Source organism: Rhinolophus sinicus, chromosome 9 (genome assembly GCF_057876585.1).
Source record: "Rhinolophus sinicus isolate RSI-liver-muscle chromosome 9, RSI-T2T, whole genome shotgun sequence".
Taxonomy (NCBI): Eukaryota; Metazoa; Chordata; class Mammalia; order Chiroptera; family Rhinolophidae; genus Rhinolophus; species Rhinolophus sinicus.
Genome location: NC_142509.1, coordinates 27,357,723 through 27,375,754, shown reverse-complemented (window position 1 = coordinate 27,375,754; position 18,032 = coordinate 27,357,723). Strand labels below are relative to the sequence as shown.

General features: G+C 43.1%; 1 protein-coding gene across 1 annotated transcript in view; it reads right to left on the bottom strand.

Moving 5' to 3' along the window:
- Positions 1-1,543: 1,543 nt before the first annotated feature.
- ANKRD13A (ankyrin repeat domain 13A) overlaps positions 1,544-18,032 on the bottom strand; it is a 28,569-nt gene continuing 12,080 nt past the window's right edge. The window contains exons 5-15 of the mRNA XM_019757481.3: positions 17,216-17,359; positions 16,383-16,572; positions 12,236-12,302; positions 10,817-10,898; positions 9,837-9,898; positions 8,377-8,507; positions 7,711-7,868; positions 6,920-7,033; positions 5,945-6,105; positions 4,375-4,442; positions 1,544-3,583 (exon numbers count right to left, since the gene is read on the bottom strand). Coding sequence (XP_019613040.3) covers positions 3,388-3,583; positions 4,375-4,442; positions 5,945-6,105; positions 6,920-7,033; positions 7,711-7,868; positions 8,377-8,507; positions 9,837-9,898; positions 10,817-10,898; positions 12,236-12,302; positions 16,383-16,572; positions 17,216-17,359 — 1,373 coding nt within the window. The 3' untranslated portion in view covers positions 1,544-3,387. The remainder of the gene's footprint in view (positions 3,584-4,374; positions 4,443-5,944; positions 6,106-6,919; positions 7,034-7,710; positions 7,869-8,376; positions 8,508-9,836; positions 9,899-10,816; positions 10,899-12,235; positions 12,303-16,382; positions 16,573-17,215; positions 17,360-18,032) is intronic.

The window sequence follows — 18,032 nt, the reverse complement described above, 5'->3', positions numbered from 1 at the left end:
TAAAGTTGAGATTAAGAAATCTGAAAGAGGCTCTGAAGTCTTATAGGAGGTCTGATAATTAAGTTTGCAAACTTTTTGCAATGATCAATGTTGCTAACCTTTTTTGGTATCAGAGCAGTTATTATGAATTTGTATCAATTGGACAAATAGTAACCAAGTTTACTACTTGGAAGTGCTGAAAAGCCTGTGTGAAAAAGACGACCTGAGCTTTTCACCAATTCATGGCTTTTGCATCACGACAATGCACCAGCTCACACGGCACTGTCTGTGAGGGAGTTTTCAGTCAGTAAACAAATAACTGTATTGGAACACCCTCCCTACTCACCTGATCTGGCCCCCAATGACTTCTTTCTTTACCAGAAGATAAAGGAAATATTGAAAGGAAGACATTTTGATGACATTCAGGACATCAAGGGTAATACGACAGCTCTGTTGGCCATTCCAGAAAGAGAGTTCCAAAATTGCTTTGAAGGGTAGATTAGGCGCTGGCATCAGTGCATAGCTTCCCAAGGGGAGCACTTGGAAGGTGACCGTAGTGATATTCAGCAATGAGGTATGTACCACTTTTTCTAGGATGAGTTCTTGAATTTAATTGTCAGATCTCATATTACATTTGGTTTCAGCTGGACCTCAATCTTAAATCCACACATATTTCTAGACATGGGCCTAGTGTGGACTTTGAACTTCATTACTTACTGCACTGTAAAGAATCGTTTGAAGGTGCGGTAATCCAGCTTGTCTTTGATGTCAGCAGCAAACGGACCAAGCTAGTGGTTATTATTAAGTCTTTCTCTCTCCTGTCATTGTTTACAGACTTCGCTTCCTTGACACCTCATATTATTTATGTTGTGATGAGCTTGTTTATGGAGCAAAGTGTCTTAGGAACTTTTCTATACTTAGTTCCTAGTAATGTCTTTTATATAGAAGTTACTCAAAGTTTGCTACTGATATTGGGCCATCCAAACGTTACTGAACCTAAACTTAGTTTTTTAATTAAAAAAATCCATAGGTACTACATCTCAGCCTAAGAAGAATAATAGTTTTCTTCAGTGTCTCACTAGTTCAAAGTATTGCTCTTTACTTTCCCCTAAAAGCAAAGCAGCTTCTTCATTTTCCCAGAATTAACCAAGACCTCTTTCTGGAACCAAATAGTTTTGCCTTGTTTTAATACCAGCATATCTGGCGTAGGATAAGTCTGGATGCCCTAATTATCACCTGAATTTCTAAGAACGGCCTCACATAGCACTTTGACTACAAAGGAGAGAGCATATTCAGTCACGTTAGAGTTGGTGTTGACTTGGCTTCCCTTACTCTGGAAGAGCCAGTCCATCTCCCATAGGACGGCTGCAGCCCTGACACTGGCTGGCTTTTAGTTTCCATTTGAAGCAAGCAGCGTGGGGTGCCCGCACTGCATGCTTGGGCAGGGAAGCATGTTACCTTTGTAATATACAACAGCACTGGGAAGGCATTCCAACAACGCATAACAGGAAGTGGTACATCCAGTGACTAGAAAACCAGCATGAAAGGAAGACTCAAGGCCATCTAGGATGTTGTACGAGCACCCTCTAAGGAAGCAGTCTTTATTTGCATTTTAAGAGAGTGAACACGTGAAAACGCTGCAGACAGGTTGACAAAAAGCTCAGTCCCTTTTAACTGACTTCCTGGGAGAAAGACGTCGGGAAGCAGAACAACGGAATGCAAACAGATTCACCTTCATGAGTAAACTGTGGCCTAACTGCAGCCATTGCCAAGAAGTGTCCTCAAGGTAAATACTAAGTAAACAAAACGCCAAGGTGTGTATCTGAAACAAATGCGATGCTGCATATACTGGCCTTGTGTGCAGAGACGGAATTTTGGTCAAAACGTGACAAAAAAAAGGCAGATGGAATCAAAAGCACATTTCTTTGTGACTAGGAACCTTTTACTGGCAATGCTAACTGTATGATACAGAGTTCAACTGGAACAGTAGTTTATGTTTTTCTTCCCATCTCATCCAAAAAGAAGCGCAACAGATAGGAAACTGATGCAAAACAGAGGAGGATATCGTTTACCAGGTTATTTCAGTGCAGCCTGTGGGAATGAATACAGGGGCCAGAGTGACGGTGCCCTCAGCTGTATTCCCCAGGGTTCTGTATGTTGTGTGATGGTTATTTACAGAAGGGTTACACAAAATAGTTCACTACTAAAGGTATCCAAAAAAGGCCTGAGAAAATCTGGTTAAAATGTATAACCTTGTATTGCTACTGATGGGAGTAGTTGTTTTTATATCTTTTAAAAATAATAAAAAGATTCTTTTTAAAAAATATATTTATCCAGAAAGATGTTGATTTAAACTCTAAAAAGCAATGTGGACTCATGTTCCGTTTTCAATTCAGAGCCATGGAGTTCCCTGTGTAGTAGCTAGCTCCCTTTTCTGACTTCCACCCCTTCCTCTCAAGTGAGCCGAGGGATGTCGTGGGTCTTTCTGGGCCTCTGCATGGAAATCCTGCACTGGGGAAGGCGTGGAACACACACACTTGTTTTGGTTCTGTGCTGTTCCGGTATTTTGGCCAGCCTGCCCACTCCAAGAACAAAGCTCAGGTTCTCCTCGCTGTTCCTTCAGGGACAGGATTAGCTGCCTTGGATTTCGCCTGGAGGAGCCTGCTCTCAAAGGAACTGCCTTTACAAATTCCAATCAGATCCCTCGTAAGTGGACTGAGGTGGTTTGAAACTATTAGTCATTTTGAAGGCTAAGGCAACATCTGTGGTCAGTATATCTGGATTTGATGCAACTAGTTAACCCTACTCTAAAATAGATCCTGTACATATCTCCTCTTTAACTTGAGCTGAGAGTGGAAGGAATAGAATACGGTGGAGATGCAGGAGGAACAGTGATGGTGTCCTAGAAACCCTGTATAAAGGTAAAAATAAAAGAGATCGGCACAGATTATCCATTTCTTTGGTGAACTGTAAAGAAGTATCTCATAAATTTTCATAAACCACACTATACAAAGGCTGCTGCTCTCATATATAAAAGCACCTGACTCTGCAATAACTTGTTTTGTTATCACTCCTTGGTAAAAATGAATCTACAAACCTGCGGGGATTGGGTTTTTGTTTAAAGCTGGTAGTAGAAACGTGGCCTGCAAGCCAGTACAGCTAATGGAAAGTGACGATGCCCTCCTCCCCTTAGCGTGGAGATGGGGCCTGCCAGTTCCCAGCCCCTTCACCAGGGGGCGGCGTGGATGGACCTGGAGTCCCCAGGTCCTGCACCTCCGCGTAAAGAACGGGGCAGCTGGCGGCTGCTGTGTACAGGGCGGGTGCAGCCCCTCTGCCCCAGGGCCCTGGTGACGCAGCACTCCTTGCAGCCCCAAGCCTCTGCTTTGTGCAGCCCGTGGGCAGGCAGGTCTACTTCTCAGTGAGAGACAGCTGTAAGACTTGCTGGAGCTCCGCCTCCTCCTCCCGGAGCCGCAGCTCCTGCTCCTCCAGCTCTTTGGCAGACAGCTCCATGGCCAGCTGCAAGTCGCTATCAAAACGGCTCGTCCCACTCGAGGCACCAGGGCACAGGCCTTTGGAGCTGGCGAGGAGGCTTTCCTGGATGGCCCTGGGTCGGGAAAGAGGGGGAAAAGAAACAGTGACAACCGTCGTCATCATGGCGGCAGCAGCAACTACATTTCTTGACTGCTTATCAAATGCAGGCTGTGCCAGGCACTTAATATGCACCCTGTGTGCATGACGCCATTCAGGCCCATATAACGGGGGGCGTAGATGCTGCATACGGGTGAGAAACCCGAGGTTCAAAGAGGTTAAGAAACCTGCTCAGGAGAACTCATCACTCAGCTACAACGTGATGGGGCTAGGAATTGAACTTGGATCTATTTTAAAGCAAAATCCAAGTTCTTCAACAGGTTTTCATACGTGCCCAAAGTATGGGAAAATGGTTTGTATAATGAACCTTTCTGGTTTCTGCGGAGGGAGGGAGGGAGGAAAGGGAGGGAGGAAAGGGAGGGAGGAAAGGGAGGAGGAAAGGAAAGAAAGGAAAGGAAAGGAATAAAATCTAATCATCTCTGTAGCTCTTCCCCAAAATGTCATTATCCTTTACATTGTATAAACTTCCCACTGTGTGACCACAGTTTTCTCAGAAGATCAGACCAATCAGAAAACCTTTCCTCGGGACCTGTCAGCCAATGGCACTGGCCTGTGAACAAGTCAGCAATTCTATCACCCATTCCTGGAAACTCAGCCACTGAGATCAGAGCTGTTTTAATGAGTAACTGCCACAAGAGGAAGCAGGCGAGCTAACACTTGGTCAAGTCTCTGCCCCCAGGCACAGTGCGGCATGTACAAAGCGCCTGTGCCAGCCTCAGTTTAACCATCAAGAGTCATGTCCATCACCTCTCATACTGGGCATCGTAGGCATGCATCTGGTTGATCCCTCCATTCGAAGCTGGTCCTGAAAGTTCCTAGGAAAAACAAACATCATGGACATGAATACCTGTTAGAAGAAACGTGTCATACTGATAAGGAAATGAAAGCAGTGAGAACAAAATGAAAAATATTTACATGCCCATGATTGATAGTGGTGTCAAAAACTAATAGGGACTAGGGTTATCTCTAAAATGACACCCAAATGTCAGGTAGTATATGGTACACTACCCTGAGTAACAGCTTCTCATACTTGACACTAAATCAGTCTATTAAAAACAGCTAACTTTGGGCAAAGTTTAAATGCACAAAGCCCACAAGGTAATTCTTGCAGAGCAAGATTAGAATCCATAATTCGAGTCATATGCAGCATACCAAGGTTTCAATGACAGACCGTTCATATGACGGTGGTATACCATACAGCCCAGGTGTGCAGTAGGTTTGTAAGTGTACCCTGTGAAGTTTGCCCAATGAAATTGCCTAACAATACATTTCTCAGAATGTATTTCCACTCCCCCTTATTAACTGGTGCAAACTGAATTTGTCATCTGTGACTGGCTACTCCGCTTTGCAAAATTTACGGTCACCAAGATTTATGTAGATATTGGAGGGAAAAAAATAAACTCACTTATACAGGGAAAGAAAAGGCGTACTGGACTGACACTGATGTCCAAGGACTGTCCTCTCCTGGGAGGCCTCCCAAAGGGAACATGCCAGCTCTGGGGTCTGGCCCCTGGCCCCAGCCTCCAAAAACTGAACGCCTCTAAGAATGGGTCCACATGGAGGGCAAGAGGGGGCTCACACTGCTCAAAGGCTAAGGCTCAAGAATAAAGCCAGAATGTCAAAAACCCGAGCTGGGGGAAGCCCCAGCGGGGAAGGGACAGGAGATGATGGTGGGGGAGGAGCACCTCTAGCCCCGGACTGACCAGGCAGCTGGGGGAAGAACCACATCAGAAGACAAAGGCAACTGTTCTTCTGCTGTTCGGTTCCTTTTAGCTAGAGACTCAGAGAGTTTGGGATAATACCCCTTACAACAGAATGAAACATCTGAGTACAAAAAGTAAAAATTAAAATTAACAAAGAACCAACGTTTTCATCCGACCCCTTATTGAGCGACCACAACACAATGACTGGTCTTCCTTGGGGAAGAAGTTGAGACTAAAATCCACAAACCTTATGACACTACTGACACACAGATAATATTCTAAGGGAAATATGATGGTGTACACTAGCATGAATTTACTCTTTCAACTGGAAAATGCTACAGCGCACTGAAAGATACACGATGATTAGGTACATGGATGAACACGAGGAAAAGGAAAGTCTGTCAGGAGACATCCTGGGAAGGATGCTGATGGGGCGATGCAGATTATGAGATGCATACGTCATATAATAAGCTTTTGTAAAAGACAAGGGGTATAAAATACAAATAGTCTCTGTAAATGCCACCAATATGCCAAATTTGTGAGTTAAGTCTTTCGGGTTAGCCGAAAACTGAGGCTGAAAGGGAGATCCCTGCCATCTATTCTGATAAATGCACCTGGCTCCTGCTGGACTCCAGTAAGCTCTGCTGGATGGCAAACTGCATGATCTCATAATCTTCGTCCTGCAAATGCATGTTTCTGCCATTGTCTTGGACATGGTAAGATTCGGGAATTTCAAACACGGATTGATCAACCTCAAAGTTTGTGACCGGGGAAGCTGAAACACAAAAGGTGACTGAGTTAGTAAAATAAATTTCCACTTCAACTTTGGATAAACATTTTTTAAATTGAAAAAAAAAAGTAGATTAAAATAATTAAAATCAAAGTTTGCTACAACGTGAGAGAGATTTTGAGGAAGAATAATCTTGACGGAGAAAAGTACCAGAATATTACTTGTTTCTTTTTGCCTTATTTTTCAGTAATAAAGTTAATGCATAGTCATAAAAAAAATACAGAAGACTATAAAATGAAAAGTGAGGATCTCTCTCCCTATACCATTTCTCATAATTCCAAATTCCAGAGGTAACCAGTATTTACTCATGTGTCCTCTGAGGAATGTGACGCGTGTGTATATGTATATATATATATATATATATATATATATATATACACACACACACACACATACACACGCGTCACATCAATGTGTCTTTATTTTTTCTTTTATTATGAAATATAATAAACATAAAATAAAAATGATAATATAAAACACCTGTGTATTTTTCCACTAGCCTAAGACAGAATCTTATTTACCACAATTTCTCACATCAATTACGTTTCTGTATACTAGCAATGAATAACTGGAAAATAACAAAGTAAATCCATTTACAATAAAATCCAAATATTAACTGGATTAATGACAAAGGGGCCTGAGGAAATTGGGGGAGAGTGTGTTCTTTTTCAATTAATCCAAACTAAATCTAAAATTCTTTATTCAACACAGAGGTCTACTTCATAAAAGACTCCAATATCAAACAAAATTAGTATGACTGAAGTTTTTAAAAAAATCACAAAACCCAACTTTTTTTTACCTGAGTTGGCCGGGGTCCCTTCCACACTTTGAGGTACAGTTTCTTCAGCCGTGCTACAGCCATTAACATTTCCAAATGTAATCCGTGCATTTAAGACATGAAACAAGGGAATTTCTACCAAAATAAAAGCTTTTATAAACTTTACTGAGAATAATAATAGCAACCATCATTTCATAATTAGCCATGAGTCCTTACTATGCTGGTACCATGCTCAGTACTTTTTATAAGCATGATTTCATTTAATCCTCTTAACAAGCCTTCCCAATATACAGATGGGGAAAACAGAGATTCAGAGAAGTTAAGCAACTTCTCCTAGATCACAGTGGATAAGTGATGGAACCAGGATTCAAGTGTCATGAATGTACCACTGTCCAAAATGTAAATTGCTCACAAGTAATATGAATTGTATATGGTTCTACGCATACTAGTTCAGGCCCATCAAAGGATCTTGGTATCAATTGTATTCCTTAATTAACTATCTAATTTGAAGTTTCACTTAAGTACGGTCTGACATTAAAACAATGAATGTGTCACATTTTTATGCCTTTTTACATCTGCCATCACCATCAATAAATAGAACTGATGGTTGGAGAATCTCCTAATTTTGGTATGCAAAATGAACCAAGAATCATGACGCTGATTTAAACCAAATTAAACTAAAGAAGAACTCTGACCGCCTCCATTATGTGTACTGTGGGCTACTTTCGCCTACAGTGCTCCAATTCCCTAAAGCACATTCTGTCACCCACTCAAAGGGCAGAACCTCCAAGGGCTCCTGTGGTTCACAGTACCTATTTTGACAGGAAATCCAGGTGGGAATTCCAATTTGATGAAATCTCTCAGTCTTGCAAAATGAGCACTAGTTCTGGCCATCAGGTCAATGATGGGAATGACTTGCTCCACAAGAGACAGAGGAAATTCCTCACACATCCACAGCGTTGCTTTAAACCTGCAGGATTTGACCAAGACAAGACTGAGGGCATCTCTACCACACAGGGACATTGAATTCTGTACAGTAGACAAGACAACACCAGCTTCCTTACTCCATAGTTTCCCATTTAGCTTACATCTCATAATTCGGAGCCATGAAGGGACTAGACCCACGAGGAATTCAGATCACTCTGAAATCTGGCAATCAGGAAAATGACCTCCACTACAACTTCCTGCAAGAGCCTTAATCGATAGGAAGCATGAGGAAATGGCTAACTGGTGGAAACCATTTCATTTGGTCAGCTGAAGCTTGTTTGCAATAAAATAAGGAATTCTTATAATCAGTCTTTATTCTATTTGGAGAAGGGCTAATAAGATGGGCAATGCTACTGTTAGCTTTTGTCCAATTAAAGTAATTTAAAATTATTTTTAAAGGCAGGGGACAGAAGAATTAAGATGACACCATAAAACAGCCCAATTCTGCAACAAACAATCCGCAAATTGAAAATGGCTGCTGAATCTCTTACTTTTGTGTTCTAATCGTCATCTCTTTCGGCCTTCCGATGTCCCGGTCTCTCAGATCAAACTCTTCATTGAAGTACTCGTCAGGCATGATGGCGGTGGGGTTATTTGCGGTGGCACACTCTGTGGTGAGGTCCTGCCGGGTCAGAGCTCACGGGAATCAGAAATGCCAAATGATCCTCACAAGTGGAGGCCTACGGCACTCAGTTTCTGACATGTTAACCAGCTACAGATCAGGAAGTTCTACTCATTAACTTTTTGTTATTAAGTTACTGGACAGAATAAGAAAATCTACAGAAGTGTAAGTCTAATGGCTTTCTCCATTTCAAAATATAGTTCTCCACTCTCCTTTGCATTTTTATCTCCTGATTATAGAAAGGATAAACGAGAGAAAAATATAGAAAGCACGTGAGATCTGGAAGAATTGGCGTTTAAGTTCTAACTCTGTTACTCTCTAGCTTGTGACACAGGAAAGGTAATTTCATTTTTCTGACCCTCGGTGACATACGTTGTAGCAATTTCATATAGTTATTGTGAGGATCAAGTAAGAAAACGTTTGTTAAGGTGCTCTGTTAAAATGTAACATCCTGAATCTTTTTTAAGTTCCATTTTTAGAGAGATCGTAGTTTACAACAGGTAAGAAAGAAAGCACCTGATTTCTCTAACTACTACCCTTCCTCTGACATCTTTATTCTTTTTTTCTTTTTTTTAAATTAATTTATTTATTTAAGTCAAGTTGTTGTCCTTTCAATCTTAGTTGTGGAGGGTGCTGTTCAGCTTCAAGTTGTTGTCCTTTCAGTCTTAGTTGTGGAGGGCGCAGCTCAGCTCCAGGTCCAGTTGCCGTTGCTAGTTGCATGGGGCACAGCCCACCATCCCTTGCGGGAGTTGAACCGGCAACCTTGTGGTTCAGAGGACATGCTCCAACCAACTGAGCCATCTGGGAGCTCAGCGGTAGCTCAGTTCAAGGTGCCATGTTCAATTTTAGTTGCAGGGGGCGCTGCCCACCATCCCTTGCGGGACTCGAGGAATTGAACTGGCAACCCTGTGGTTGAGAGCCCGTGGTCCAACCAACAACTGAGCCATCCGGGAGGCAGCTCAGCTCAAGGTGCCGTGTTCAATCTTAGTTGCAGGGGGCAGAGCCCACCATCCCTTGCGGGACTCGAGGAATTGAACTGGCAACCTTGTGGTTGAGAGCCCACTGGCCCATGTGGGAATCGAACCAGCAGCCTTCGGAGTTAGGAGCACGGAGCTCTAACCACCTGAGCCACCGGGCCGGCCCCGACATCTTTATTCTTAAAGACTCACTCATCTAATTCTCTTCCAAGGGAGTATCTCAAATTCTAGCTTGGGAGTACTTATGGTCTTTTCAAATAGAATGGCCTGTTCAGGATTCAGTAAATGCCATCCCAAGCACAGAGATGTCACCTCCTTTCAACTGCACTGAAAGCTTGCTGCTTTAACTTACCCCTTGGGCACCAAACTGGTGTTCCACGGTTCCCAGCAGAGATTCCAGCGGGTTCCTGTCCGCTACAGAGAGGGGGAAAGTTGAATGTCTAATAATTACACTTTACTTAGGACTATACAAAAAGACTCGCATCATATTTTAAAGTTTTCGATCAAGCTACTTGCATTAGGAAATCCATGTATGGACAGGCTGATCAAATCACAATAACCATCCACTAATTTATCCTTTATAGGACACTTTTTATTAGGATCTCTAAATTAGATGAACAACAGTTACAAGAATTAAAGCCGAATAATAGAAAGAGCCTGGACTCGGGAGTGAGCCAGATCTGGATTCCAGTTCTCACCTGGGCTGGTCACTGCCCACGTGTCCTGGGCCTCAGTTTCCTCATCTGTCAAAATGGAGTCACAGTATTGTGGTAGCCGCAGTTAACAACGGTGGTGGTGTTAACAGTTACTGTGTGCTCGCCACATGCTGCAGGCGCTAAAGGTTTATGTGTAGTAACTCGTCTATTTCTCCCAATAACTAAGAAAGGTCTGGGAGCACCTCCATTTCATTTTTGAGGAAACTGAGGCACTGAGGGGAAGTAACTTCACAAGGCCACAGAACTGGCCACTGGCGGAGCTGGGATATGGTGACTATGGATTGGCAAGGTTTTTGCTCAGAGCCCAAGTTCTGTGCAACTTTTTCATTGTGATAGTTTGGACTAAATCACTCATTCCAGTGATCAATATTCTCCAATACCCGTATCTATTTTTTTGGCCAAATTCAACAGTTGTTCTTTGTAACACATAAACAAGCCCTCGTGAAAGGTTTTCATTCTAACTGAAGCCAACGATGGGGAAATACCTCCAAGAATGAGTCAGACTAAGGAAATTTTTATAAAATGGAAGTCAGGGGTAGGATTAGCACCATCGGATCACAACAGCCTCCGAACTTAACAGCGCCAACAAAGGCCGAGAAAAAGGGGGGAGGATTACCTTTATATCTCTTTTTTTCTTCCTCAGTCAGGTGTTCTGTCCGGATTTTGGTTATCACACTCACATTGTTTACTGTGTAAACCTTGAGAGACGTGTGCAAGAGAAAACAGTGACACAGGGAATCAAAACTCAAAAACTAAGCATAGCAAGAGCAAGAATGCTGAAGCCAAAAAAATAAAAAATAAAAAAAAATAAAAATCCAGCAAAATAAAAATGAGAAATGGTTAACACTCATTAGGATCCTTCAGAGAAAATACACAAGCGATCAGCTTAGAAGGCATCAGCAGTCACTTTACACATCTGAGAGCTTTACGTACTGAGGAGTTAACAGTGACAGGCTGTATCTCTCTAATTGCCCTTCTTGTTGCTAAACACTCTCAAAGAATGTCCTGGCAATCGAGGCCTCCCGCTGGATTTCTATTTTGCTAAGTAAGGCACCCAAACCTGCCTGGAGTTACTCCTGATTTGTGGTCATCTTATCATAGGGCTGCCTTAGACAGCCATCTGCTGGGCAGAAGGAAAAAGCAATGAACACAAGGTTCTCTGTGCAGATAAGATACACAGTCCACTAGCAAGTCGCTCTTTTACTGACAAAAATTACTTTTAACTGCCAGAGAAGATGCCCTGTTATCTAGGTTGACTGGGGACTCTGGGCGTCTGGAAAATCAAGTATCTCGGTTAACAGAGAATTAACTATATCTGCCATACGTGGATTCCCAGCATTCAAGGGTTCAGGAAACACACACAGCACTGGAACGAGCGTTACTAAATGTATCTTGCTGAGCATGACATCAGCGTTCTCTGCTTGCTCAGAGGTCACCAGAGGATTCTGCAGCGCCTGGCTCCATCACTGTGAGCCATCAATCCCTGTTGTACTGCAGGGCCAAGGAAGGGCCAGGAAATTGCTTTCCAGAGGACAGAATAACAGCTGTCTCCACTGTGACTGACGACTATGTTCTAAATTCACTGATGTCACGTAAGTGGGCTGTAAGCCTACTAGTTACAATTAGCCTAACTAAAAAAAAAAGGAGACTCATAAAAGCTACTTTACGATTTTTAAAAAAAAACCCACTCAGGTTATAAAAAATAGACGAATGAGCGTGTTAATTCTAATTCTTTCTCTTTCCTTTTTTCTTTTTAAGAATTAAGGAATTGTCATTTCTACCGGGACAACTGGTACCTGTACTCATTTCTCTACAACATTGCTTCTCTTTGGCATAACTAGAGACCTCCTTGGGACATGCTATCCCATTTTCTGAAAGTCAAATGAGATAAAAATCCAAGTGAGAAACACACTAGACAAGGCTTAATCCCCAGAGCACCTCCATGGCACAGATCATGACAAAATCTGAACAGACTCCTCATTTGCACAGAAGCTAAATAACTATATTAAATCTTATTTTAAGAGTTTCCTTTTACCTTTGCTTCGTAACCATTAACAACTTCTGCTTTATCTGTCCTCCAGCCCCAGAATCCGGATTTAGTTCTGATAAAAAGTGAACACCACAAATTTCTACATGTACAATATGCCATTCAGATTTATCCCTGCAGCCTTTATAGTTTTTCCCCAGCTTAAGTTAGTGAAGGACACTTGGAAATTATGGTCCGATGGTCCACAAAAGGATGTTATCAATGACAGATGGCTTAAGCATCCCCCTGCCCCCCTCCCACACTTATTAATTAATTTGCCTCACCCCCGGCACAGAAAGCCTTCATTCTTGGCTTCTTTACAAAAACTGCCAGCATAGGCAACAAAGGTGGTGACATTTACTGGACAGCTGTCCTAAAGAAGTGAGTGAAGATGACCAGTGTCCAAGGGCTCGCCACAGGTGGTATCTGGGTCACACCATTTATCTGGGTCATCTTAACGATGGGCACGGATACCAGTGGCTCTGGCCCCATAAGTCGCCGCATCTCAGTCGAGGAATTCTTAGAACAAGGAGGTACAGACCGTCCTGCTCCTTGGGAGACAGCGGGTGGGGCAGGGACTCATCACTGTGGCGAGCTGCTTGGAGAACCCCTAATGCTCGCAAGACGGCGTGGGAGTCGCACATTTGATCAGTTTTGGTGCAGCAGGGGAAAAATTTTAAAAGCAGTTTTTCAGCTGAGCCGTTGGTCCCAGCTCAGTGGAACTGCTTTTAAAGTAGCCCAGCATTCCAGCAGCAGCTGCAGCATTGGTGGAGTGCCCGAAAACCCAGTTATTCCACTCAACACACTCCTGGAAAAAAATGTATTTAGGAACCAAGAGCAGCCAAGGGGCTGTTTCTTTTCCAAAGCAGCTCACCCTGGGAAATGCTGCCGCGTGTCAGGGAGCCCTGACCAGACGGCCCCTTTGTCTAGGACATCACATCCTGGCTGCACTGTGCTGCGCTTGGCCCCGTGCAGGGCAACGGCCGGCCTTCTGCTCTGACCCTGGAGTGAAGTGGGGCATCACCCAAGGAACTCCAGGAACAGTGGCAGGTTAGCCAAGTCACAAAGAAGGTATGCGATTGTTTGCTTATTGCGTTTCCAGTTTGCTTTTCTTCTAATGAGATTTGCTAAATGAAATTAGGTCAGATGAGGTATAAAGAGTTTCGTGTGTGTATTATAGCCCATCGGAGAAAGGAGGGATCAGAGCTGTCATTTTCCTATTAGCTGTCCACGATTAGCGCACCATGACCCATGGAGGGAAAGAAAAGAATCCTAAAAGGATTACCCAAACCAACTGACATTTCAGAAACAAAATAATCCTGGAGTGCAGGTGACTAGGGACCACACCCGACTGATTAATAACCCAGAGTCCCCTTTTAGTCATTGATAATTGAAAATCGAGATACTCCTTTCGGTTCACAAACAAATTCAGGCCTCCATTTCTAAGTCTTTCACTAGTCACTTATACTTCGGCAGGGGAAATCATCCTTTTCTGACACCGTCGTCCGAGGTCCCAAAGGATGCCTAGGTCTGCTCCACTTCATGCTTCACGTGTGCTGAGAAAACGGAGCTGCACTTTTCCCCCGGGAACCACTACACTCCTCACTCACCTCCCTCTGCTCTGTGAGCAATTCTGGCTGTTTCACGTCCTTTTCCATTCCCACTCTCTGACAGTTTAGGGTTTGGGTTATTTTTATTTTTTAAATTAAGGAATTTATTTTGGTAGTGTATTTTGGTAATGATGCGACACACTGAATTCCATCCAGTAGAGGCATCTCCTTTGGGGTAATCTGAGCAAGTACTAACCCAGATAGCAGTATCCACTAGTCAGGCGCCAGTTACTTCACAGAGTTCTTCCACTACTCTGCCATCTTGACCAGAAGTCTTCTGACAGTTTAGTTATTAAAGTCAATGCCTACATCCTAGTTTAAAACCAAGATTCTAATAACTCCTTGGCCCTTGATAAGATAATAGGAGAACACTCAGCTTCCCTCTCTTGCCGTTTTCACCTCTGCCTGTCTCCACTGAGACAACCATACCAAAGGCCACTTAGCAGGCGCTGTGGCTTGGAGGCTGCTACACAATTTGGAGACAGGCTCTGATGATGGCAGGGAATGTTTTCTTTAAGGTGGGCAGAGCATAATCTTTCAGAGAAGAGAAAAACCAAAACTGCAACTAGAGGGTATATATTAACAGGCCAAAAATTCATGCAGGAAGGGTATTAATTTGCAAGCATCAAGCCCCAAGTAACAGACGAGAAGAAAGAAATGGATGAAAATGACTATCATAATATAAGAGAGTCACATCTTCCAAATTCAGTACATGAACACTCACACCTCTGGTAAGAAGTAGGTATGCACTCTTTTCTACCAGCAAAACCTCACACTTGAGTGGCTCAAATCCTTGCTTGATGCACGAGAAGCTCACTGATCACATAATTTAACGGAGCACCAGACACAAAAAAGCTGTCTTCCAGAAATTCTCTCTCAGCAACCCACTGTCAGTTGCAAAAGGAGGGTTAGCTTGAACGGTTTGAAAACCCTGTGGCCATACAAATACAAAACGTTAGTCCGCAGGACAAATGGAATGCGCCATCAGTTCCCATCTACACTCAGTGGGTAACAGCCAGTAACCATCACACTCTCTTCGTAAATTACATTTAAGAACAAACAATGACTCTAGCAACTCTGCTGATGAATCAGAGGGAACAGTGGCTCTTCTGATGACATCTTAGAGCTGTGGACTTAAGAGACTTCATCGTAGATTCACTCCGTTTTTCCTTTCAGCTGAGAAACAGAAACCTAGAGAGATGAAGCCACTTGCCCAAAGCCGATGTTAGTAGCCTTGCCGATGACACTCGGTTCTTTCAACTCTTGTCCCTACTGCTGGGCAGTGACAGTGAGGTCAGGTTCCTCTACCTTCCAGCTTTGCAAACCGAGCCCTAAGCTGAAGTGCCTTCCCTGCCTGCAGAGGCATTTGCTGAAGCCTGGATGTGTCTTCCCCAACCCCTGTCAGCTAAAACCAGTGTTAGTCCCTCAACCTTGCTATCCCTGGAAGACAACAGCTGTCACCTGCGAGGAGACTGGCGATAGGGCAATGGCCCTGCCTCAGGGGGGTGCCACTACCACAGTAGCAACATACCCAGTGTTTTGGGGTTCTCTTCTGCTACAAATACCCTAATTCCACAGCTCAATCTAAATTAGAGTAAAAGGGCACTTAACAAGTCTTAGGTGTGACTAAACAGAAAACTCGCAGTTTTAGTATATGTGCTGTTGAAGCGAGCACGAAACTTGCAGTTTTATTAATAAATTTTATATTGGAAACAAAGAAAACAAGAAAAAAAGAGGACAGTTAGTATATTTATCAAGAGCAAAGAAAGTCTAAATCCAGGATAATCTTCCACGTTAGCTCACGTTATGCTGCTTTGGTTTAAGAGCTGGATGTGACATCCTAGGCAAACACTCAGGGCTCTCACAGATTCCCTAGGCTCAGCGTGTTCTATAGCGGAAACACTTAGGCTAACGGCCGTGCCAGCCTCTGCTTCCCTTCCAAGGGCCCTCCCGCCTCTCACAGCCCAGAGGCAGATGACCAGAGAGTGTTCTCATTCAGGGTAACAGAGACGCAGACCTCTCCAGAGGTTTCTTCAGGTAGGGTCTGGCACAGAACTGAAACCTCTTCAGACTCTTGCTCTAAACTATTAGGCCTCACGGTAGGGGAGCTGGGGAGAGAGGACCACATTTAACTACATAAATGTGAATTTGATTGACCAACAGCAGTATAACCACATTCAATAGTGGATCAATTCCAGCTTCTGGAAACTCAAAGCTCCATGGTTTGGGACTAGGAAATCTTGTGGATCCCCAAACACCAAAACAAAAATAAAATTCAAGTAAAACCCATTAGAAAGGGCCCATAAAAGAATATGAAAACATTTCTCCAAGACTTAACCAAGGTGCTATAAAGATGATACATGATGGAGAATATCAGCTATGGTTTCTGTTTGGTTAGAGCACAGATCAACTTTCAAACCCACTAGTGCTTCAACTGCCGTATTAGAAAAATCCCAATCCACCCATAATTTCCAATCAATATATACAGGCCACTAAAGATGGCAGTAAAAGGATGAGACATTAAAATGCAGAACCTAAACTCGTACCTTTCAAAAGCAATATTTTTAGTATCAAGGTTGGTGTTAATAACTGGGCTTGTGAGCCGCCTCTCAATTTCCCTGCTTGTCGGCTTCATCAAGTCCAGAGTGAGGCGCTCCATTTCCTGGGAAAGATCGAAGTGCTCAGTGGTGACCACTTTGTCATCGTGGTTGACTTCCATCAGCTCCGCCCAGTTGTCTGTTAATGGAAACAAGGGCATAACTAAGCACAATGCAAGAAAGAGGCAAAAACAAGGAAGTGTCAGTTGTTAAAACACATCATTTTTCTAATCCCCACCCCAGGTACCATCTGATAAAAGACTAGTGATTATCAATTCCCTACATGCACAGGAATTATCTGGCCAGCTTCCCAAACTCATAGACTCTGGGCCATCTTCTCCAAAATGCAGACTTTAAAACAATTTGCATTCTTTGTGAGTAACACATTTCTCTGGGTAAATTTTAAAATACAAGATTGCATAATATAAATTATTTATGCACAACACTAGGTAAGCCATGCCATTTCTCACCCTCCATTAGGAGGGTCATGCCTGATTATAAATGGCATGTAAAAAGATACAAGGCAGAGTCTTGTACTCAAAGGCTCAAGGACGTGAGACAGACACGTGTCAAGAGGGTAACAGTGTTGGGTGGTAAATGATACACACAAAAGAACTACATAGACAAATAAGATACAGGAATCGAGAGGTGAATCATTAACACAAACAACAAAATATCCCAGAAAGAATCAGATAAGGCACATGAATGTGGACGCACTTTGATGGTTACAAATCACTCTGTGACTCAGCATGAGCCGTGGTTACTACAACGGCATCACTCACCTTCTCCCTTAAATATAAAACTACGCCTCCCTCTTATCCAGCTCATGTTCTCAAATCCCAGCAATGTGATATCCACACGCAGTTTGGCACCACTTTTCCAAATGCGACAGACATCATTCGGACATATTCTGGAAACCAAGGGCACTGGAGAAGAGAAGCACACGACTGAGAAAAAACCCTAGGCCAAGCGGAACACCCCGGTCCTGGAAGCCAGGATTCTGACTTGAACGAAAGCACAGGAGGTTGGGCAAGGTGGTGACCGTCATACAGAACTGGACTTGGCTCCCATACTTTGATAAAAGAAGTCTTAAAAAATAAAAATGGAAAAAGTACAGATCTGTCTTGTCCAGAGGGAACGCTAAATGAATTTCCCAAGAGTATTCTCAGTCTCCAAATGAACCCCTCTCGCCGAGTGCATCGGGGGTTAGGGTATGTCCATCTGGCCTTTCTCATTCACATCTGCCACTCGTGCCATATGGCTGCGGCCTATCCGCCGGATATGAAGGGCAGTCCTATCTACCCTTCAAAATATCAAATGTCTAAAATGTGCTGCTTTTTAACAAAACCTGAAATCAAAGTGATTTCTTGCATTATAAAGAAAAACTCATTAGTTTCACAGAAGAATCTGAAGTTCTCTTCTTTTATATACTTTTACTTCACTTAAATGTTTCATCACAATATGACGTCTTGCCTGAAAGGGAAGTCTGGAAGTGAAAATGACTGAAAAGTCGGAGTTAGGCGCTACTGTTACTGAGCTACAAGAAATAAAAGTAGAATATCTATGAAAACTACTGTCAGTCAATTGCCTTACATAAGA